General features: G+C 50.9%; 1 protein-coding gene across 1 annotated transcript; it reads left to right on the plus strand.

Annotated features, from left to right (window-relative positions):
- The first annotated feature begins 1,805 nt into the window (after positions 1 to 1,805).
- LMOD1 (leiomodin 1) lies at positions 1,806 to 22,835 on the plus strand. Its single transcript, XM_085561546.1, has 3 exons — positions 1,806 to 2,301; positions 19,225 to 20,811; positions 21,993 to 22,835. The coding sequence occupies exons 1-3, from the start codon at positions 2,041 to 2,043 to the stop codon at positions 22,017 to 22,019; spliced, it is 1,875 nt and encodes a 624-aa protein (XP_085417672.1). The 5' UTR covers positions 1,806 to 2,040; the 3' UTR covers positions 22,020 to 22,835.
- The last annotated feature ends 631 nt before the right edge of the window (positions 22,836 to 23,466 follow it).

Here is a 23,466-nt window from a genome sequence, read left to right on the forward strand (position 1 = left end):
GATAGGACCTTAAAGAGATTCAGAACTATATTAAGGTGGAACAAACATGACTCTCATTTGGCCTCTTCAGGCAAAGATGGCACCAAATGGACACCAAAGACTAAATTCACTGTGGTTTCTGTTGCCCTCAGCACTGTCGCAGCTGTGGCAGTGTTGGGGAAGGAGAGTTAGAGAAGATAGAAAGGAACTTTTCATCAGGAACTGGAGGGACAGAACAAAGAGGAATGGCTTCCCACTGCCAGAAGGCAAGGTTACATGGGATATTGGGAGGAAACTGTTCCCTGTGAGAGTGGTACAGGTTGCCCAGAGAAGCTGTGGCTACCCCTGGATCCCTGGAAGTGTCCAAAGTCAGGCTGGATGGGGCTTGGAGAAACCTGCCTATAGTAGGGACTGGAACATGGTGAGCTTTAAGGTCTTTTCCAACCCAAACCATTCTATGATTCTGTGTCTGAGGCCAGCTGAGGAAGAGAATGTCTGTGTCCCTCCTAGTGCAAGCAAACACCAAGACCCCCTGGTTGCAGGATCACGGAAACAGAAGTGAGGGAGGTGGAATTTGCCACAGCAATGTTTAAGTTTGTGCACTTGGAAACTAAAACCAACAATTTCTTCTGCAATCTGGAAAAAATCTCGGCATGTGAGGCAGTGCTGGTGAATCATAGGAAGGATATGAGCAGGACCTGGGCACTGCAGCACTGGAGATAAAGGAAATTCTGGAATGCACCAAGAATGTACATTTACTGTCAGGATGGGAAATGTCTAGTTTGTCACTAGGAGACTCACCTGGAGCACCCAGTGCCTGTGTGCAGGGTAGGATCTGGCCAGGAAGACAGGTGGAGGAGGTGATTAGACTGAGGAAAATCCTAGGGGAGCTTGTTTTGTCAAAAAAAAACACCAAAAGGCTCCTTGCTTGGATCAGCAGAGAGACCTGGGAGCAGGCAGTAAATATTAGGAGGGTGATAAAGGATGAAGAAAACCAGTATGAAGCTGGCAGGATAACAAATGGGTACAAAATGCTGAGCAGGGGGTAAAGCAGGGGGTAAAACTTGGAGAGAAAAGCCTGTCTCCTGTCCCTGTGGGAGAACTCCCATGTACCAGTTAAGTTTCTGTATGGATTAGGGAAATAGAAAGTTGGTGCTGCCAGCCGAAGCCCAGGCTTAGGGCACTGCCTGGACAAGGAACAGGGGAGACTCAGGAATTCCATCTGTGAGAAGAAGGGATGTCTTTGAGGCTTGGCGAGGGGAAGTGGGAGTGTTTGAGGAAGAGCAGTTTTAGGAACAGCCCCTCAGGGCCTGAGGGTCGGTAGGAGCTCTGACAATCCCCGGAGGGTCAGGTCTGCACAGCCGGGAGCACTCGCTACCTGCTGCCTCCACCCCTCCGATGGAATCAGTCTGCATCAACACCACCACCTCCAGCTCTTTCCTGTGAGGCTGAGCGCGTCGGCTACCAGCACCAATCCCGGACTGCAGCGGGATAAAGAGGAAAACTTCCTCTGGAGTGGGTGCTTCCTTGCCGATTTTAGCCAAGAGCTGTCACTGTCACAGCAGAGGCTCCCCCCATTCCTTCGTAGCCACGCTGCCAGCTTTAGCAGCCCCCCAGCTTCCGTGACAGGCTGGGGCTGCCTCCTCCACCCCTCCATTCCCGGCCTGCCGGCTTGTGCATTTTTCCCTGTTTTCTCACTCGGTTGGCCCATTGCCTTTAAAAGGCGAAATGCTCCAGACTAAATTTGGTCATGTAGCTCTGCACGGTTCCCTGGAATGTCCTCGGGTTTCAGGCTCCTCTGATAGCACCATTCCCCGCCTCCCGCCGGGCTCCATTGGCTTCCCAGCGCCCGAACCGCAACTGGATCCTGTTATTGGCCAACTCTTGGACCGAGGGGTGTCCCCTCTGGATAACTACCGTATCTCGGGCTGCAGAGCTGCTGAGATTTAACACTTCAGCACCTGCTGCCGCTCGGGAAGCAGACTTGGAGCTTCGGCTTCTTTTTTTTTCTCCTGCTTTGGGTACCACACAACCGCCACCGTGTCTCGCCAGCGAGCCAAGATGTCCAAAGTGGCCAAATATCGGCGACAAGTTAGTGAAGATCCAGATATAGACAATTTATTGTCTACTTTGTCTCCAGAGGAGATGGAGGAGCTGGAGAAGGAGCTGGATGTGGTGGATGCAGACGGGAGCATCCCTGTGGAGCGCAGTCAGACAAACCAATCAGAAAACTCCTCACTTGGCCCACAAAACTGTGACACGGCGCTCAACCACCACGACAAGGACACCAGGAGGCTCCTGCAGCGGGAGCACTCGATAGATGTAAGTCACATCCCCCAATGCTACTGCGGGAAAAGTGGGAACACATCTCAAACCCCCCATTCCCCCGAGCTGAGTGAGGGACGAGATGGAAAACACAAGAACCGAGAAAGGCATGCACTTGCTGAGGAGGAATAGCTGTCCTGGAGAGACCAGGGAGCTGGTCCTGGCACTCTGGGAGGGAGCAGGCTATCCCATAAAATCCTGGCAAAAAAATTACTAGCAAAGCCAAACCTGTGCTGGTGCCAGGGATTTTCTCCCTGTCCCTTCTCTAACATCTCTGGGCAGGGCTGGGAGCAGAGGTGGGTTTCACAGGAGGCTGCTGGAGGGGCCAGTGCAGTGACAGCAATGCCATGGGCTGTGGGGTTTTTTTGGTTTTGTTTTGGTTTGGTTTGGTTTGGTTTGGGTTTTTTGGTTTTTTTTTTTGTTTGTTTGTTTGTTTGTTTTTTTGGTTTTTTGTCCCCCCTCCTCCTTTGGAGATCTCTGGACTCTTGGTCCTTTCAGTTCTTCTTATGCAAAAGGTTAAGCAATCTCTGGTTCTTGTGGAATAAAAATGTTTCCTGCTCTGTGGAAATCACGTCAAGAAGCAGGTTTTACCCCGTGCCATTTGTTTTGCATTTTTTGTTCACTTAAAATTCCTTCTTTTAGTTTGATTTGAGTACATTTATCTTCCTCTCTTCACCTGGCAAATCCTTTAAGAGTTTGCTTGGAGCTCGACAGTTTCATGTCAGTCTTTCTCTTTGTGTTGTGCCTTAGCCAGTCCTACTTTTCTGCAACATTTATGAACCTCAGTACTAAGAATATTTGGTATGTGCTTTGTATGTAGAAGCCTGGGAAGTATCTGGTTTCCCTAGTCTTCATAGCAGGCTGAACCAAAAAATGAAAGACAGCGATTCTTCAGCAGTTGATCCATGTGGTCATGGTCTGGTTTCATGTCACAGGCAGGATTCACATCTGCTGTGCCAGGGCAGGGCTGGAGAGTGTTGGCAGCACAAGCAGTGCCAAGTATTATGTGGTACTGCTCTGCTCTGACTCTGATTCCAGATCTATTCCAGATCACCCAGCTGTACCCTGGGTCTTCCAGCTGGGTAATCAGTCTGTAACCACCCCAGAGCACTTGGAAATTTCTCTTTCTGCATATTTATGCAGCTTATATAGGAGGGTCCTGTCCTGACTGTGGTCTAGATACCCTTATTCCCTTCTAAATATTGGTATGAGTGGGAATGAAAATTGCACCAGTAGGAAAAATAACTGAAGCTTGATCTTGGAGAGCTGAACAAGGGGTTAAATTGTTCCTTCCCATCCCTGTCCTGGGCAGCCTAGGAGCACTCTCTGACTCTGAGGATAAGGAACAGCTTTTGACTTCTATATGTGGTGCTTGACATGGGCTGGGGGACAATGAGTGCTGTGCTCCTCACCACAAGGGCTCTGCCTTGATTTCCGCACCAGCAGAAAATTTCCTTTTGGTGGGGAAGTGCAGGTGCTGTAGGACAAACCTGCCTGGAGAGGGAAATGCTTTCATGTAGGACCAGTCATCCCAGTGACCACTGTTTTGCAGGTGATCCCAAGAGGTGACACTAAAAATCTGCTTTTTCAGGTGGTGGAACATTTGGGTTTGACATCACTTGTGTTGCTGTTTCAGTGTTAACAGTTGAAATATGAGGGGTTGATTGGGAATTGGCATAGTGTCCCTGACCAGGAGGAAGGGAGGAAATTTGTGAGTTTTGTTAAAAAGAGACCTGAGAAATTGCCTGGTTTAACATAGTGTTGTTTGGAAATGCCTGAGAATGTATGTGCAGTGGGAGAAGACTTGGGTTGTGGAAAGGGATGGCCTGGGGAGGAGAGCCACCTGGGTGAGGGTGTAGGGCTCTGGCTGGAGGGGAGGGCAGCACAAGGGTCCTGGAAAATCTCCTGCTGCCCTCTTAGTTAAGGAGGTTCAGGCCATGGAAGACAAAGCAAATTGGCAACAGGTCAAGTTTGTCAGTGGAAATGGCCCAGTTTGATTGTATTGCAGTAACTGGATAGGGCAGAACTGACTTTCTTCTATTTCAATCCCTGGAGGCCATGGAAAAAGTATATCCTACACCCTTTCCTCCCTGTCATTGTTAGGATCTGGGATTGTTTGGACCTAGAAAAAATGCCAGTTTACAGTGCTGCCACATCAGATCACACTGGTGGTGGAGTAGGGCTGTCTTCTACCGTGGAGCCCAAGGATGGGGTGGGGTGGGATGAGATCATCAGAAGACAGGAACGGTCACAAAAAACAGTGCAGGAAGCCAATGGTCCCCTCTGTCCAAGGAAGCCCCAGGGCTATGTTTTGCTGAAGTAGGGAATGAGAACATGAAGCCATCCAGGGCACCCCAGGCAGGTGCTGAACTCTCCCCCAACTTCTCAGAGCTCTGAGGTCTCTGATGACAAATCCTTCTCATGTGTCAGCAGATTTCATGTTGTGCCAGCCAGCACAGGCATGGTGGCTGCACTCCCACGGGGTTGGCATTCCCCCAGGGTGTGCAGGCATCACTCCATACATGTCCATCCCAGCTCCTCACATCAACAGCTCCCAGTATTCTGAAGCAGATCCAGAGGAGGTCACAGAGATGTTCTGAGGGCTGGACCTCCTCTAATCTGGAGACAGATTGGGAGAGCTGGGGGTGTCCAGCCCGGAGAAGAGAAGGCTCCAAGGAGATACCCTGAAGAGACATCACAGACACAGGATAACATCTTGTAGATGTTCACAGGTAATTCCCACTGGAGTTACCTCGTATTCCTTCCCTGACCTTGTGCCTGTGCTTCACCATCTCCCTCCCACCCCCTGCCCTGCTCACACATCTGCTTCTGGCTTATAAGGTTTCTCTTGATGCCTTAAATTAGGAATACCAGGTACTGTGTCTGTGATGTCTCTTCAGTAGGGAGGGAACTTGAACTACACAGAGTTTATCTGTACATAGTTCATGGAATCATGGAATGGTTTTGATAGAAAGGGACCTTAAGGTTCATGCCATTCTAACCCTGCCATGGGCAGGGACACCTTTCATTTTCCCTGTCTGCTGCAAGCCCCATCCAACCTGGTCTTGGACACTTTCAGGAATGGGCAGCCACAGCTTCTCTGGGCATCCTGTGCCGGGGCCTCACCACCCTCACAGGGAAGAATGCCTTCCCCATATCCTGTTTAACCCTGCCCTCTGGCAGTGAAAAGCCATTTTCCCTTGCCTTGCCTGTCAGTCTAGGCCCTTGTCCCAAGTCCCTCTCCAGCTCTCTTGGAGCCCCTTTAGGCACTGGAAGGGGCTCTGAGGTCCCCTTGGAGCCTTCTCTGCTCCAGGTGAACACCCCCAGCTCTCCCAATCTGTCTCCAGATCAGAGGGGCTCCAGCCCTCAGAGCATCTCTGTGGCCTCCTCTGGACTTGCTTCAGAAGCTTCATGTCCTTCTTATGTCCTCCCTGCTGTTCTTCCATACCTCCTGATGGGAATTTCTGTTGTGGGATATTGTGTGTTAGCTGGGATGTGCAGGAATCCCTCCAAAGTGCAAAATAATGTATTTTGAAGGGAAAGGTTGAGTTTCTGCCCATCTCACTGTTCTTGCCCTGTTTTTGGACTGGCTCCAGGCACCTACATTGCCACCTAAATACTGGGAGAAGTGGATATATTTAGAAATATTGTTAGCTACATAATAACACAACTTCTTAGTGAGGAAAAGGGCAAACTAGGGTAACTAGGAAGCAGATTATAAACAGCCCAAAATAGACTGAGCTTTGCCCCAACCTTTCCACACTGGGCAGCCAAATTCCCATTTTGGTAATGCAGTAACAAATTAATCTTAATTTTGTCTTGCTAATGAGTGGAAGTATAGCCCAGCTCAAGGGTGGGGCTGGGGCCAGTGCCCCTCTCTGGATGTACTCAACAAGATCCATGTGTCATGGAGGCTGGTCATAAGTAGATAAATGAAGAGATGATTTCTATTCACTCATGGCTCTTTACTGTCACAGGCAAAGGCATAACAAGAAAAAATCCAGTTAGAAACATGCTGTGAAGTTGGTGCTGTGGTATTAAACTGACAGAGGGCAGGGTTAGATGGGATATGGGGAAGACACTCTTCCCTATGAGGGTGGTGAGGCCCTGGCACAGGTTGCCCAGAGAAGCTGTGGCTGCCCCATGCCTGGAAATGTCCAAGGCCAGGTTGGACAGGGCTTGAAGCACCCTGGGATAGTGGAAGGTGTCCCTGCCCATGACAGGGAGTGGAACAGGATGATCTTTAAGGTCCTTTTCCACCCAAACCAATCTAGGATTCCATGAGTTACCTGGGGCACAACTGACTTGCTGTCACTTGAAATCATTGTATCATGCCTGGGATTTCTGTCCAGAAGAGGAAAGGATGTGTGTGCCAGGGCACAGAGGCTCTGTGCAGCTGTCCCTGTGGGATGGGTTTCTCTGAGAGATGAGCTGTGTGAGGAAATGGCATCTGTGGGAGCTGGTCTAGTTCCTCTATTGCTGGTGACATCTATAAAAACCATGTGTCTGTGCAGAGAGCACAGTTATGCCCTCCCTGAGAACACCCCATCCATGAAGTCTCTTCCATGATGGTCTTAAAGGGAATTTCCAAGCATAACCATTCCATTATTCCGTGATCTTTCCCACTGGCATTTGTTTAGCCCTGAACACTCTCAGGGAACCTTTGCCAGATGGGACCTAGATAAGAAGAGCTATCCCATGGGAAGGATCTCCATGTGAACTAGATGTGCCATGGGCTGGTGCTTTGTTGTACAAGTCCTCCTTGGCAGTTGCCAAGTCCACAACAGGAAGTTTTACTTTCCAAAGTATTCCACAAAATCCACCTGCAGCTGTTCTTGGCTTTCCTTGGATTCTCACCTGCCCCCTCACCACAATGTCCTGGTGACTCCCAAAACACCAAGCACCTGATGGCAGAGGCAGCCCCTCCTTGTGATTTCCCTTCTCTAGCATCACCATCTTCCCTGGAAATGGATGCAGCCTTCTTCCCTCAGCTCACATAATCATGGAATATCCTGAGTTGGAAGGGACCCACAAAGATCACTGAGTCTAGCTCCTAGCCCTGCACAGGACCACCCCAAAATCCCACCCACATGTGCCTCAGAGAGTTGTCCAAATGCTCTTTGAATCTCACCTATAAGGGGAGGACACCTGCATGTCCCGATCCCATCAGAGTTCCCGGTCCTGCCCCCCAGCAGGGCTTGTTTTGATTTGATTGCATGCAGCTTCAAGCAGGGATGGCTGGGAAGTGCAAGGAAGTTGCATGAGGGAGCATTATCTTGCTTATAGAGGGGAATCATTCCGGGGCCACAAACCCAATTTTTATGAAGATACTCATGTCATGGGTGTCTCTTTCCATGGAAGCCCAGGGACCAGCTTCCTTGAGAAGAAGACTCTGAACAGGGAATTCTGGATGTCAGGGCAGTTTTGCACAGCCAGAGGCAGATGTGCACAGCCAGGGACAGATGTGCACAGTGCAGACGGTGCTTGTATTTTTGTCTTATGAAGGCTGAACTCCTTTCACACAGGAGAAGTGGAGATGGTTCAGTTATATTCCAGCACCTTTTCACTTCCTCTCAGATATCCCACTCCCCAAGTGCACTCCTCTGCAGGCAAGACCTCCTCCTGTTCCAGGTCCATGCATCCTTATCCCTGCAGGCTCCCGGGAATGTCTCCATGTCCCCAAGCTCTCTTCTGGGAGGCTGGATAGGCTCCTTATGGCCTGGTCTGGATGCAGAGGGAAAAAGCAGTGACCTCAGAGGGCTTATTTAATCCAAATTCTATGTATCTGAAGGATGCTGGTGCCAGAGGACAGCAGGTCCTGGAGAAGGATATGTTTTTACAAGACCTTGGGAAGGTCTTGTAAAAAGTCCTGTCTTCCTTTCTAACTCTCTCAGGCTTGGAACTTGCTGCTGGGTGATTTTTAATCCAGTCACCTGATTTCCCTCTATGGAAAGTAGAGATCCTCAGCGGTGAGCCCTTCTTCAACACCACAGGCAAGCAAGCCAGGGTTTAAATTTTTTATTAATGCTCAAAGCTGGTCATCTTTCCATTAAAATATCTGGAGGAAAAATCAAGCTCTTTATTTAACTTGCTGGTTCAGACTCAAGGGAATTTGCAAATAAGGGTTCAGCAGGGGTTATATCATTCCTTGAGCATCTTCCCAATTTGTCCTTAACACATGTGTACGGAAACTCTGCCCTTCTGTTTATCAGTCAGTTCTGTTGACTGCCAAGACCGTTCTTCCTCCCTTCCAATAGTCTTTAATTCCCAGCTCTTGCCTTTCATTTAGCCATGGTCTCTTTTCCCTAATCAGAGAATATTTCTGATTGGAAAAGACCACTAAGATCATCAAGTTCAAAGAATCCCAGAATCCCAGACTGGTTTGGGTAGGAAGGGACATTGAAGTCCATCCCATTCCACCCAACCCTACCATGGGCAGGGTCACCTCCCACTATCCCAGGATGCTCCAAGCCCCATCCAGTCTGGCCTTGGACATTTCCAGGGATGGAATAGCCACAGCTGCTCTGGGCAACCTGTGCCAGGATCTCATCACTCTCACAGTAGAGAACAGACCATAATATATTGTTCTGAACAGCTTCTGGCCTCCAAAAGAGGTGAAAAGGGTGGGTGACACTGGGACATCCATCAAGAGGCTTCTCAAGTGGCTTCTGGCCCATGGAATGAGCAGTGGGCAAAGCTGTGGGTACTTCACTGGCACACAGAGAGGAATAGACATGGCAGCTTCCTGGGCTTTGCCTTCCTCCATGGATGATAGCCAGGGATATCCAAACTAGTCACACATTTGGAAAGAAACCAAAGATATTGAGCCGTTCCTATTTGGTCTTTAAAGGAGGCCACAGATGGTCCCTCCAGCTGCTCAAGTCACTCTCCAACTCCCTGACAGGAGGGAGCAGCCAGGTGGGGGTCAGGCTCTGCTCCCCGGGTTCAAGTTGGGCATCACAAAGAATTTCTCCATGGAAAGGGTGGTCATATATGGGACAGGACAGGACTGCCCAGGGCAGTGGTGGAGTCTCCTTTCCTGGACGTGTTCAAGGAATGCCTGGATGTGACATTCAGTGCTCTGCGCTGGGTTACAAGGTGGGGGGATCGGTCACAGATTGGACTAGATGATTTCAGAGGCCTTTTCCAACCAAATTGATTCTGTAATTCTTTGAAATCCATGAGATCTCTTTCATTGCTCAGAAATTAAAACTGTTGTCTGTGCTCTGGTGTTTCGTTCTGAGTTTCTGAAAAAACCCCAACCCTGTCACAAGACGGATGAGCAGCAGTAGTAGGAGCTGTTAAATGATGATAAAACAACCCTCCAAGATTAACACAGAAGCAAGAACAATTCCATGACAGCTCCCAGAAGGATCTCCATTGTGGAGAACAGCTGAAAAATGCAGATCCTTCTGGGATCAGGCATATTTGAGTTGCATTCCTAAAAAAATTCTGTGAGAAAGACCTTCACAGCTGGATCGGTGTTTTTGTGATGCCCTTGAGGGCAGAAGCTTTGCTTTCCTTGTTTTTCTTTTTGTGACCAGGGTGAGTTGCAGCACAAAGTGTTCCCAGTGAAGCAGAGCTCAAGCCAAAGGCACACACAAGTCTGGGAGATCCACGGTCTATCTAAGGGCACAAGCAGGGAAAAAAGCCCAAGGATTTCTAGTCAACTGGGGAAAAAAAGAGTAAAAATCTGAGTTCATAAATTACAACTGTGATGCAGATAAATCCATGGAAGTGTTTGGAGTGTTTAACTTATATGGGCTGAGCTGCCCAGGAGGTTTAATATGTGTTTATGTTGAGCTGATAAATAGACATGGAGGAGGTGAAGAGCTAGGTCCATTATGTGTCCCTCTCTTTCGCAGCATTGTGACATCACTTGTGTGCTAAAACCATCTCAGTGACTCAGCTTCCAGCAGGACGCTGGGATTAACCGGTCATATTGCTCCATCCCACACTTTGCTATGTGGGAATCGTGGCAGGATGGAGCAAGAGGATCTTAGTGTCAGGGCATATGTTTTGAAGTCAAGGTGTGGCTGGCAGGATGGTGGGGGCAGACACACCATGGAGGGTCAAGAGTCCTGCTCTGTCCTTTCCTCTGCTTAGAATGTGGAGCAAACAGGGATAAAAACAGAAAGGAATTGGAGCTGTGGAAACAAAAAGAGCCTGTCCCAGCCATGGTGTGGCAGCAGGACCAATGCAGTGCCCATCCCCTGTGCTGGCACTACTGGTGTCACACCTTCAATCCCAGGAACAGTTTTGGTCTGCTCAGGACAAGAAAGTCTTTGAGGGGCTGGAGCATGACCAGAGGAGGGAACAGAGCTGAGGAAGAGTCTGGAGCCCCAGGAGTGGCTGAAGGAGCTGGGGGGGTTCAGCCTGAGAAAAGGAGACTCAGGGGAGATGTTCTGGCTCTGCACAACTCCCTGACAGGAGGCTGCAGCTATGTGGGAGTCAGGCTCTGTTCCCAGAAAACAAGGGAGAGGATTAGAGGAAATGGCCTCAAGCTGTGCCAGGAAAGGTTCAAGTTGGAAATTGGGGAAAAATTCCTGCATGGAAAGGATTGTAAAGTACTGGCATAGGCTGTCCAGGGCAGAGGTAGAGTCAACATCCCTGGAGGGATTTAAGAGCTGTGTGGATGTGGCTCTTGTGGACATGGGTCAGTGGTGAACATAGCAGTGCTGGGGGAATGGTTGGACTTGATGAACTTTGAGGGCTTTTCCAGCCATAGTGATTCCATGATTCTGTGATTTCCTGAAACGCAACTGGAGAGGAGCCAGCCCAGGTCATAGAGGTGACCTGTGCAGCCCTTTGACGAGCCCAGGGCTTATGCACAGTATTTGGGTCAGGATTTATGCTGCATGCTGCTGAGGACTCCAAGGGGTCTATCCTCCTGGCAGGGGCACCATGGCATATGTTGGACATGCCCAGCACAGGAATGAGCATCCGCACAGCCATGGCAGCCTCTGCCAAGGAGGGTGATTTGCCATTTTCTTTCTTACAGGGAATTCCCCAGTTCCCAAGAACCAGAGATGGTCACCCATGGTATGCCTGGCTATATGCCTACTAAGTGCTCTGTCCTGGGATGTAGCTCCCATGTAGTGCCAGAGCCTGAAGAGCTGGTGCTCCGTTTCCCACAAACTATTTAAGGGAATGACCAGCAAAACTGGTCTGATTTTCCATGTAGGCACCTGGAGCTTGGCTTTTCTCACCTGCTTCAAGGACCTGGAATCAACTTCCAGCACCAGGTGCCCACTGCCAAGGGGTGTCTGTGATGGTTCCATGGGCTGCTGGATGGGATCCATTGGATACCTTTCACCAGCAAGGGGCCTGGAGATATGCTCATTTGTTGCCAGGATGCTGGGAGCAGTGTCCTGCTCCTTGACCATCCAGCACTTATGACACAGAAGATGGAGATAGGATTAAGACTTGCTCAGGCTGAATTGCAATTCTACTGTTCCTAAATATCTGATGAATGCTTTTTGCAGGCTTCCCACAAAGTGCACTAGGCAGAAATAAAAAACACTAGAGGTGTTTATAGTATTAATTGCTGGCATTCCCTGCCCTTTTCAAGCCCTGATGAAGAGGAGACAACCAGGGAGAAGGTCTCATCTTGGGAATATCCAGTTCAGCCATGGCAGTGCCAGGAGAAGGGCTGTGAATACAGCAAGTAGAAGAGAAAACCTAGACTTCTAAAACCTCATTTTGTTAGATGAGAAAAAGTTTCCATTTGCCTAGTATTCAGTGGCTTTACAGCTTTCTGAAAAATGGCTGTGTCTCCATGGCTGGAGCTCTTCTGTTAAAGGAAACCAAGTTAAAACATTTATCGCCTTAATTCAGGAAGAAAAAAGAGGCAAAATCAGGACCAGAAGTTGCCCAGTCCCTGAAGATCAGCTCTGCATCTCAGAAAAAGGACTTTTAAAAACATTGGCCTGAGACATGCAAAGACACAGTGATATTTGTGGTCAGAGAGGTCTGGGCAGAAGGGAAGGGGAAAAGCTAAGTTCCTTGTTAAAATGACAGGATAATATGTGAGGCAGGACAGGGTATGGAGTTACTTATATGTCTCTGGGCTTTAGCACACAGAGCATGGCCAGGGGTCATGTGTGTCCCAGTGCTGAAAGCTGAGGTCCTTTCAAGCTTCCTTCCAAGAGTCCCAACGTGCCAAGAGAAACTCTTGGCTGCCTGATCCTCTCAAGGAGCCCCAGGGATGTGAGCAGGGTTTCCCACAAAGCTTTCCATGGTATTTGCTCTGATCTGAGGAGCAGGAGGGTTGTCCAGGGTGTCCCAGAATCAGCAGAAGCCTCGCAGTTCTGAGTCCTTTGCAAGTCTCTGGCAATCCAGGTTCAGCAGCTCCCAGGACTCAGCCAAGGACACAGCATTCTTTATGGGAATGTCCTTGGCTCTGAGTTGTCCCTAGGGTATTCAAAACTGGCTGAGGAATGGAGGAAAAGAGCTTGGGCAGCTTGTTGTGGTTTGGCTTGACTCTAGCAATCCTCTCCAGGAGCAGGTACCCAAATACCAGGAACATCAAACAACCTGCAACCCCCTGCTTTTGCCCCAGCCACCTCGATGGCTTCTCCATGAAGTGGGACAGTCTCAGAGGACACCCCTGTCCCCAGGGAGCTCTCACAGGGCTCGTGCTCAGCCTCCTCAGCCCCAGAGTCACACTGAGGTGTGGAGGGATGCTGGTGCCTCGCTCATGGGCTCTGGCTGGGATTTGGGATAGGTGGGTGGGACAGATGGAACATATGAGTCCTCAGAGTCTGGCAGGTAGGCAGGTGTCTCCAGAGAGGGATGCCCAAAGTTAGAGCTGTGGATTCAATCCTAGAATCTTGTGGTAGCTTTGGAGACTTTATAGGGCTGGGCAGCAGCCCTATAAAGGGCTGTAGGACAGACTGAAACCCCCCAGGCAGTGAAAGAAGATTGGTTTGTTAGTCATGGATCCATAATTATCCCTAAATCTGCTTGTTCAAGTAACTCAACCCAGTTTCCTTCCTTCAGCAGTCTGGTCTGGGACCCCTGCAGCTGACCAAGAGATTTTGGTGAATTCTCTGTCTCTGTCTCAGTCTCTGAGGTTGCACCTCATCCCTGGGCTTCCCCACTTCCCCATTTTTACAGCACCAAAAGCCACTCAGGATTTGTGTAGGACCGATGGAATTGGGCTGGTGTTGTCTAAGCCATGTCATGCCAAGAGATGAACTGGAAAATGTCTCATAGGTTGCAAGAGGAATTTATTATCCCAACAGAGGCTGGGAGAGAGGAACAACCCTTTGGCCTGGGCATTATTCCCATGTCTGCACCTCTGGAGGGGTTGCAGTTGCTTTGTAAGGAGCTTGGTTCTTGTGGGACAATCTTTGGTGGTACCAAATCCACGTCACAGACAACCAGCCTGCCCTGCCTGGGGAGCTGCTGGAAAGGAGGGAGACAGTGGGTCCCCAGAGAAGGGTCATGGTGGGCTCCAGTGCATGTGCAGAAACCACTATCAGTCACTTTGGAGCTGAGCCTAGATTTTCCAGCAGTACAGATGATTGGGATGGACCCGATCCTGGCTCAATCTTCCCCTGTCAGGCTTCTGAGGTTCTCATATCATCACAGGATGATGTTTCACACTCAGCTTCCAGAGGCCCCTGGAGCTGCAGGTGACATTAGAGACTGAGACAGTGTCATGGCTGCAGGCTGAGTTGAGTTCACTGTTCCTGGAGCCACGTTAAGAGGAGCTGCAAGTGCAGGTTTGGCCTGAGAGCTTTTGCTGATGTGCCCTTTCCTCATGGGGACAGCATGACTCATGTCCCCAGCAGTCACCCGCACAGACTGTGGACTTTTGAGTCATGGAATGGTCTGGATGGGAAGGAACCTTAAAGATCATCCCATTTCAGCCCTGCCATGGGACACCTTCCACTATCCCAGGTTGCTCCAAGCCATGTCCAACCTGGCCTTGGACACTTCCAAGGATGGGGCAGCCACAGCTGCTCTGGACAGCCTGTGCCAGGGCCTCACTACTCTCACAGGGAGGAATTCCTTCCTGTATCCCACCTATCCCTGCCCTCCAGCAGTGAGAATCCACTGCCCCTACTCCAGGCCCTTGTCCCAAGTCCCTCTTCAGCTCTCCTGGAGCGCCTTTAGGCACAGGAAGGGGCTCTAAGGACTCCTCAAAGACTTCTTTTCTCCAGGCTGGACACCATCAGCTCTCCTGGTCTGTCTCCAGATAAGAGGGACTCCAGCCCTAAGAGCATCTCTTGGCCTTCTCTGGACTCACTCCATGCCCTTGCAATCCTGGGGGGCTTCTGGCTTCCCAGTCAAGCCCTCCTTGAACCTCAAGGGGGTACTCCTCTCTGCAGCCAGCACGGAGCTGTTCATGCTCCCAAGATTCCATCCTCACATCTTGTTCTTTGTCTGAGCCAAGCACATCCTGCTATGGTGAGACCATGAGGGACTCTTCCCAGGACATACCTCTGAAAATAATTGCAGGCAGGGGAAAGCTGGCCCCTTACAAAGACTAAACTTCAGCAAACACATTTCTGTATGTCTCCTCTGCCAGGGACTGATGTACCAGCAGCTGCTGAGCCACCAAGTGCCCCTTCCCTCATCTTAGGTACAGGATTTATGAATCCCTGGGTAACACCTCTCTCCTCTCCTCTCCTCTCCTCTCCTCTCCTCTCCTCTCCTCTCCTCTCCTCTCCTCTCCTCTCCTCTCCTCTCCTCTCCTCTCCTCTCCTCTCCTCTCCTCTCCTCTCCTCTCCTCTCCTCTCCTCTCCTCTCCTCTCCTCTCCTCTCCTCTCCTCTCCTCTCCTCTCCTCTCCTCTCTTCTCCTTTCCTCTTCTTCTTTTGCTTGGAAATCTGCTCTGGGCACAGCATGGTGACTATGCCCACATTCCGCCTGCTAAACAAACAGCCAGATCAATAACTGCCATTAAACCAGCCATTTTCCACCCCAAATGAGCTGTGGGGCTTTTGGGCCAGGATGTGAGACCCTCACTCCACCTCCAGATTTACTCTCCCCATCCCCAGCTCTATGCCCAGCCCCATCCCTTGCTCATCCCTTGCTCAGTGCTGGAGAGAGTGCTTGGATTCCAGGCAAGAAGTTCCCAGTCTCCTTTGCCTTTTAAGGCAACATCTGAGTGGGTTTGAGGGTTACAAATGCTAACAAGCCATGGCAATGCTCATTTTAGTCTATTTAGAGGAAACGGGAAGGCATTTCAGTTCATCAAAACACTGATGATTAATCAACTGACTACCACGCTGTTTTCATTAGGCTTATTTTTAAAGGTCTGACATGCTGTGTAAAAATATTCCCCTAATAAATATGCTTGTGGCAGAGGGAATGGCGCAGAGGGAATGGCACAGAGGGCTTGCAGCAGCACTGGTTTCCAGGTACCCAAGGTAAATATGCCAGTGGGCAGAGAGGAATGAGCAGGCAGGGCTCAGGATGGCCATGAAGAGGGGACAGCTGGCCCTGGGCTGCAGGAGAAGCTGTGCTGGTGGACATGGGGGCAGCCAGGGGTTCCAGAGCAGGGGAAAGGCTTTTCTCTTTCCGCTTTCTCCACCCCAGCCACACAGCTCTTCCACCAAGCTCCATTTACAGATGCATTTCCAGCCTGGAGGTAAGGACTTTGGCATTATCACCAGTGGTGGGCTGGTGACACCTGAGGCTGGCTGCTGCAGTATGGGCTGGGCCAGTGGGACACACTGAGAGCCCTAGGATGGTGGAAAGGTAGGATGGTACAAGGACATGTTCCCTCCTGAGCACACATGGATGGCCTCAGGCAGGGCCTGGAGCAGACCTGCTTTGGAGATGACCCCAGGCTCCAGCAAGGGATGGAGATGGGACACAGTGACCCATGGTTTTAGAAACACAGATCTGGTTTCTTGCCTGAACTTTTTTTCCTCCTGATTCCTGTCCTCTGCTGCCACTGGGGCTGGGCACGTGCCAAGGGCTCTCCTGAGGGAGCTCCACAGGAGATGAAGCAGCTTGAACCCCTCTCATTCCCTGTGACCATCAAGCACTTCTTCCAGTAACCTGCAGCTCCTAGATGGGATTGTTCTCATGCATCCCAAATTTGCTGTAAGCAAATGATCCTGTAAATGCTACCCACAGTAGCAGAAACACCCATGATGTTCACTGCATTTCTCTTGCATTCCCTTGTTCCCATGACTGGGGCCACAGTTGAATCCTTTCCCCCCAGCTTCTTTTCCCTGACTTCTCACAGCTCTCTTTCTCCCTATTCCTTTTACCTCAGCTCTTTTCCCAAATCCCATTCTCTGGCTCCAGGTCTCTCCTTCCCCAAACCTGCCCCACACCACAGCACATGGACACGTGGCCACACATCCATGGATGGAAGCTTTAACCAGATAACAGGACATACCCAGCATATGCTGCAGCAGCTTTCCCAAGTAAGAATTTCCCATGGATTTAATTCTCCTCTAGTTTAATTTGCTTGGAGTAAACCATCACCTTCTCCAAGCATGGGAGAGGTTGCTGGTCATTCTTACCAGGGTTTTTCTCCCTTTCTCCAAGATCTCTTCATCCCTGGCCAAAGCCTTTGCTCTTCTTCGTCTTGGATGTGCCCAGGTGCTCAGGGGAGACTCAGAGCTCACCAGCGTTAGACTGGGTGAACTTGGGCTGGGATGGAGAAAGATTTTTGGAGCAGTTGGCATGAAGATGAGGCTGCTGGCTCTGACTCGATGGGTGCTCAGCCCGGGGTCACCAAAGGGTCACAGAGCCCTGAGGAGTATAAATGTCCCTTCTCAGAGGAACCTGCAACCTGGGCACTCCCAAACACCTTGGAGAGGCCCTGTTGGGTATCAGCAGGGGAACACAAGTGTCCTCATCCCACAGTCCTCCTGCCAGGGCTCTTCCTCCACCAAGGTGCTTCAGGATGTCACTGAGCATCTGTGCACCATTCTGGTGCTGGGATGCTCACCACAGCTTGGTGAGAAGGACTCCTGGCTCAGTGCCAGCGGAGGTGGCATCACCTGCTCCCTGCAGCATCCAGGACACCTCTGGAAGCCCCATCCCTCATTCCTGGGGTGGCAGCAGTGGGAGCTGTGTGGATGCTGGGCCAGGTTCTGTACGGGTCTGGCATGAGCCTTCCTGTCCCTGTTCAGCCTTGCACCAGGGAGCCAAGAAATCGCTTAACTAAATAAACAGCTCTCTCATCCCCAGTGGCATCTGTTTATACACCAGGTACAAACAGTCCCCAGGGCTGCCCATGCACAGCCAGTTCTTTCCACAAAAATCTGTCCCTGAGGGCTGACAGTACTGCATGTGGGGAAACCTCAGCTTTATGCTGCCCCAGAATGGACACTGTGGAGCCCCAAGATGAAGAGGAAGCCAACCTGACTGCAGACTGTGGTGTCAGGATTCAGGTCTGGGGGTTCCAGGCACTGGGTGAAGCCACAGTGCTGTCCTGATCATTAGAGGGTCCGGGGAGATTGTAAAGGCATCACAGCTGCATCTCCAGAAACATCTTCCATTGTCTTTTCCCTGGAGTCCTAAAATCGCCCCAGCAAAGATAATAAGCCAGGCCAGTGCTGAGGACATGTGTGTTCCCTAGCTGTGGAGGAGGGAGAAGAGCATTTCTTTGCCAAATCTTAATGTGCAGTTTATGGTAGTATCCTCCACTCTGCAGCAAACTTGGTCCCAGTGTCAAGTTAATCTCCCTTCAGCCACCTGAAGCATTGGTTTCTCTCCCTTGGGAATGGATGCGTTTCATGTCATGGAGTCCCAGACTAATTTGTGTTGGAAGGAACCTTAAAGCTCATCCCATTCCACCCCCTGCCATGGGCAGGGACACCTTTCACTATCTCTGGTTGCTTGAAGCCATGTCCAACCTGGTCTTGGACACTTCCAGGGCTGGGGCAGCCACGGCTTCTCTGGGCAACCTGTGCCAGGGCCTCAACACTCTCACGGGGAGAATTTCTTCCTAATACCCTACCTAACTCTGCCCTCTGGCAGTTTAGAGAGAAGGATGGGAGCCATTTCAAAGGTTGTACCAATGCTGATGGAGACCCCTCCCAGCCCCTCAGCCTTGGTGAAGGCTGCAACAAGGCATTGGCTGTGTCCCCAAGCTGCTGGAGCTGGCTACGGCCAGCAGCAATGCTCAGGACAGGCTGTACCAAGGGCAAGGGTCACGTGCTTGTAAAAATGGCCAAAACTTCCTTCTGACCTTCCCCCAGACTCTCCAAGTTAAGTGTTTCCCTCTTATGATGTCTTTGGACACTGGGAGCAGATATGCTGGGAGAACCTCATGCATTAGAAAGCTATAAATACCATGCTCCCATTTACTCAGTTTTCTGCTTAAAAGTGTAAACTGCTGTTGAAAGGAGAATGGTTTTGCAGAACCCAGGGGTAGAGTGACTATTGGGGCTTTCCCCTACTTGCACACACATCCAGGACAGTGCAGAGAGTGTTGGGCTACAGACTGTGAAAAGCCACCAAGCATCCAGCTGGAAACCATTTAGGAAAGGTAGGGAAGCACCTGGGATTCACAGGGAGACAGGTGCTACCTCCATCCCTAGTTATAAAAATTATTTTAAAATTTTTACTTACAGGGGGTATGAGAGAAGGTGCCTCCTACAGCTTGTTAGTTTATGGCCTACTAGAGAGGGTGTCTTGCAGACCTCCAGAGCCCTTTGGGAGAGGGGGCTGGAGGCAGGAGAGCAGAGCTGCCTTAGAGAGCTGCAGCAGGACCTCATCACACCTGGGTCCTGCAGGCTCTGCCTACATTCAAGGCACTCAGATGCTGAACCATTTCCTGGAGCTGCAACCTTGGTTGGGCCAAACATTCCTCTTCCAAAGGCCAGCCACAGGCTGCAGGAAGTTCCCATGTGACAGAGGTTGGTAACAGTGAGACTGGGGTAGCAAGTCTGCAGGTCAGAGGTACCTGTTTCTGTAATTCCCAGGTGTTTTTCTCCCACTAGGAAAAGAGATTGATCAGGAATAAGGGAGACAAAAATCAAGAAGAAAAAGGAAGAGAATCTTCTTCCAAAGAACTGGCCCAGAAACATGATACTAAAGTGGGAAAAGACTCTAAAAAGGAAGAAAGTGTTCAGAAAACAGACCTGAAAAGTAAAGATGAGACTGAGACCAAGAGCAAAGAGAACAAAGCTATGAACGATAAAGCCAAGGCCATGGAGAAAAAGCTGATGGGGAAGGACAAGAAGGAGGAAGAGAAGGGTTCAGTGTTGAAGAAGGACACAAGGAAGGACAAAAAGGAGGAAGAGAAGAGCTCAGAGTTGAAGAAAGATGCAGAGGAGGACAAAAAAGAGGAAGACAACAGTTCATATTTTAAAAAGAAAGCTGCAGGAAAGGATAAAAAGGAAAAAGAGAAGGTCTCAGCAGAGAAGGAGGAGACAGAGAAGGAAAAGCAAGAAGAAAACAATTCAGCATCAAAGGACACAGGGAAGGACAAAAAGGAGGAGAAAAGTTCAGAATCAAAGAAACAGGCAGAAAAAGACATAAGAGGGGAAGGTAAGAAAGAAAATGATAAAAAAGAAGAGGAAAAGGCTTCAGCTGTGAAAAAAAACAAGGCAGATGAGAATGATAAATCCCAGACAGAAGCAGAAAAGGCAGAAAAGGTGGAGGAGAAACAGGAGGCCAAGGCAGCAGCTGGGAGCAGCCCTTCCAAGTCTTCCTCCAGCAGCTCTGCAGATCAAGCCAAGGACGATGAAGCCTCCAGCATCTTTGACGAGCTTATTGAGAAGGTGAAGAACAATGATGCTGAGGTGACTGAGGTCAATGTGAACAACTCCGACTGCATCAACAATGAGACCCTGGTGCGCTTCACTGAGGCCCTAGAATTCAATACTGTGGTCAAGGTGTTTGCCCTGGCTAACACCCGTGCTGATGACCATGTGGCCTTTGCCATTGCCATAATGCTGAAGTCCAACAAGGTGCTGACAAGCATCAACTTGGACTCCAACCACATCACAGGCAAGGGTATCCTGGCCATTTTCCGAGCACTGTTGCAGAACAGCACACTGACGGAGCTACGTTTCCACAACCAGCGCCACATCTGTGGGGGAAAAACAGAAATGGAGATTGCCAAGCTCCTGAAAGAGAACACCACACTCCTGAAGCTGGGCTACCACTTTGAGCTGGCTGGGCCACGCATGACCGTCACCAACCTGCTGAGCCGAAACATGGACAGGCAGAGGCAGAAACGCCTCCAGGAGCAGAAACTGGCACAGGAACGGGGGGAGAAGAAAGACCTCCTGGAAGTGCCCAAGCCTGGAGCACTGCCAAAGGGGTCACCCAAGGCATCTCCACAGCCATCCCCCAAGGCTTCCCCCAAAAGCTCTCCCAAGAAAGGAGGGGCACCCACCATGCCACCCCCACCTCCTCCTCCACTTGCCCCACCACTGATGATCAACGAGAACCTGAAGAACTCGCTCTCACCAGCCACACAGAGGAAGTTGGGAGACCGGGCGCTGCCAGTCCAGGAGAAGAACTCTCGAGACCAGCTCCTGGCAGCCATTCGTTCCAGCAACCTCAAACAGCTCAAGAAGGCAAGTGCAGGGCTATGTGGGGCGATGAACAGGGTGAGGCTGGGGGCTGGGGGCTGAGGTCATAGCCACTGTCACTCTGGCAGTTTCCTTCTCTGGAGTGGAGTTGTGTCCAACCCCTGCACAGGGGCAGATCCATCCCCTTGCCAAGCACATGGGGAAGGAAGATCCATCCTTTAATACCATCCTGCAGAGCAGATGGCGTCAGCAGGTTCATCCCATGGCAGAGCATATAATAGGAGACCCATCCCTTGGCAGAGAGCATGACAGGTGCTGATCCGTTCCTTGGCAGAGCTCCTGTGTTGGGCAGATCCACCAGGATCCAGGGGCTGGGACACAAGAAAAAAGCCATCCATAAGTTATAACTCACTGGCCTCTTGCTGTATACAATGATATCTTGTTGTTGTGGCTGAGCCCATGCCCCTGGGGTGGAAGGTGGCCCAGGATGGCTGGAGAGGTTTCATCTACATTTAAACAACTGAAACATTTCTTGATGTCAGTCCCAGTCGGGGCTTGACTAAGCTTTTTGAACTCTTTACATATGAGTGAGTGAGTTGCTCTGAGGGTACTGACACAGCACCTTGGGGACCAGCAGAGAGGCATGCCCTACTTCTCAAAACAGCTAGACTGTGTTAGCCAAGGGTGGCCTGGGTGCTTGAAAGCTGTTGTAGCAACTGCCCTCCTAATACAGGAGTCCCATAAATTCACCCTTGGGTAGCACATTTTCGAGTATGTACCCCGTGCAGTAATAACTGCTGGAATAAAAAAGCCTAATGCTGGTCCCAGCATGCAGCCTTGAAACCTCTTACACACTCCAGGTGGTTTTGTGTCCCTGCTGTGCTGTCCATGGGCTGGAGTGTGGGGACAGCCAGCCTGGCCAAGTGAAAAAGGTCATTGAATGGTTTGGGCTGGAAGAAACCTTAGAGACAATCTCTTTCCTGTCATGGGCAGGGGCACCTTCCACTAGCCCAGGTTGCTCCAAACCCCATCCAACCTGGCCTTGGACACTTCCAGGCATGGGACAGCCCCAGCTGTGGGCAACCTGTGCCAGGACCTCCCCACGTTCACAGGGAGGAATTTCTCCCCAGTTTCCAACTCTGCCCTGGATGTCCCTATACCATGTCAATGACATTCCTTCAACCGCTCCCATTGCTCGCCCAGTAATGGGGTGTGCTTCCCTGCAGGTGGAGTTGCCGAAGCTGCTGCAGTAGGGAGCAGGAGGATTTTTCCCCTACAGCCTGTGGCAGGCCCCCATACACTCACCTTTCTCATGACTGTTTCCATGACAAGCCCTTTGGAACCTGCAGTGACCAACACCAAGGAACAGGGATCTCTCTGGGACACGGAGAATGGGCCGGGCCCAGCAGGACATGATGGAGGAGGTTGTATTTATTTTTTTATGGTTGTGAAGCCTTCAAGCTCACTCTTCTACCAGCACTGTGCCTCGCCGGAGATGCCAAGAATAGAGCACAGGTCTGGAGAGCTGATCCTTATGGAAATCCACTGTCAGAGTGTAACAAAGGGGTTTGGCACCCCACTCTATCCAGGGTCCAGCCTGGGGTGAGCAAGAGTACCCCCAGCCTTGGGGGGAGCAGGGGACACCCAGACCATCATCACATCACCACCAGGTTTCTGGGTGGCCGGCAGAGTTTTGGGATTCAGGCACAGCAGTGGCTGCAGAGACAGGAGTTCAGGCTTGACATCAGGAGGAATGAGAGGGTGGGAGAAGGGAGCAGCCAGGGAGAGAGAGGCCATGGAAGTGGTGGGACACAGGGAGCCAGGCTCGGGCCAGGAGCTCAGGGTATCTTGTACGCACCTACAGCACTGCAGGGGGACCCCCGGAACCTCAGAGCATGGAAACCAAATGCACCTCAGAGAGAGTAGGGAAAGCACCAGCTCAAGGGGGCAGTGGGTTTTGGGGTATTGTGATGCCCATCTCCCCCCCCCACCCCATCCATCCTGTCGTGACACCTTGATAATGATTTGTATGACTGCGGCCACTGCATCAGCAATAAAGCTCACCCAAAGCTTCCTGTGCTCCACGCCCCCAAACCCCAAATTGAAGCACAGGGTGTGTCTGGGAATGGACTCAGCAACCTCAGCCAGGGGCAGCTCTTCCCTCTCCCACACCCATAGGTCACCCAGAACTGGGCACCCTGGGACCACCTGGACAACCCAACCTGGGTGTCCCTGGTCACCCACCCAGAATTTCTGCAAATGGGGCACCCAGGACCCCCCAAATGGGACAGCCAACACCCCCCCCACACCCAAAATGGGGCATTCTGCTGCTGCTGGACACAAACAACCAGGCACCCAGAGCCATGCAGACACCCCAAAACTCTGGAGTCACGAAGAACTGGACACCCCAGGACCACCCCACAGTCACCTAAAACCCTTCAAGTCCACCCAGAACTGGCAATCCTGGGGCTGCCCAAGGGTCACCCCGAACTCCGAGGTAGTCTGGAACTGGGTGCCTCAGGGTCACCCTAAAACTCGGGGATGACCCCAAACTGGGCACCCCAAACCCTCGGGGTCACCCAGAACTGCTCTCCCCCTGGCACCACGGGACCGGGGCCGTTTTGGGGATGCAGCAGCACACAAGTGTTCTCCGGGAGGCTCCCCCTGTTCTGGGACACCCATGTGCGTGGCTGAGAGGCG

Source organism: Lonchura striata, chromosome 26 (assembly GCF_050655825.1).
Source record: "Lonchura striata isolate lonStrDom1 chromosome 26, ASM5065582v1, whole genome shotgun sequence".
NCBI classification, from domain to species: domain Eukaryota; kingdom Metazoa; phylum Chordata; class Aves; order Passeriformes; family Estrildidae; genus Lonchura; species Lonchura striata.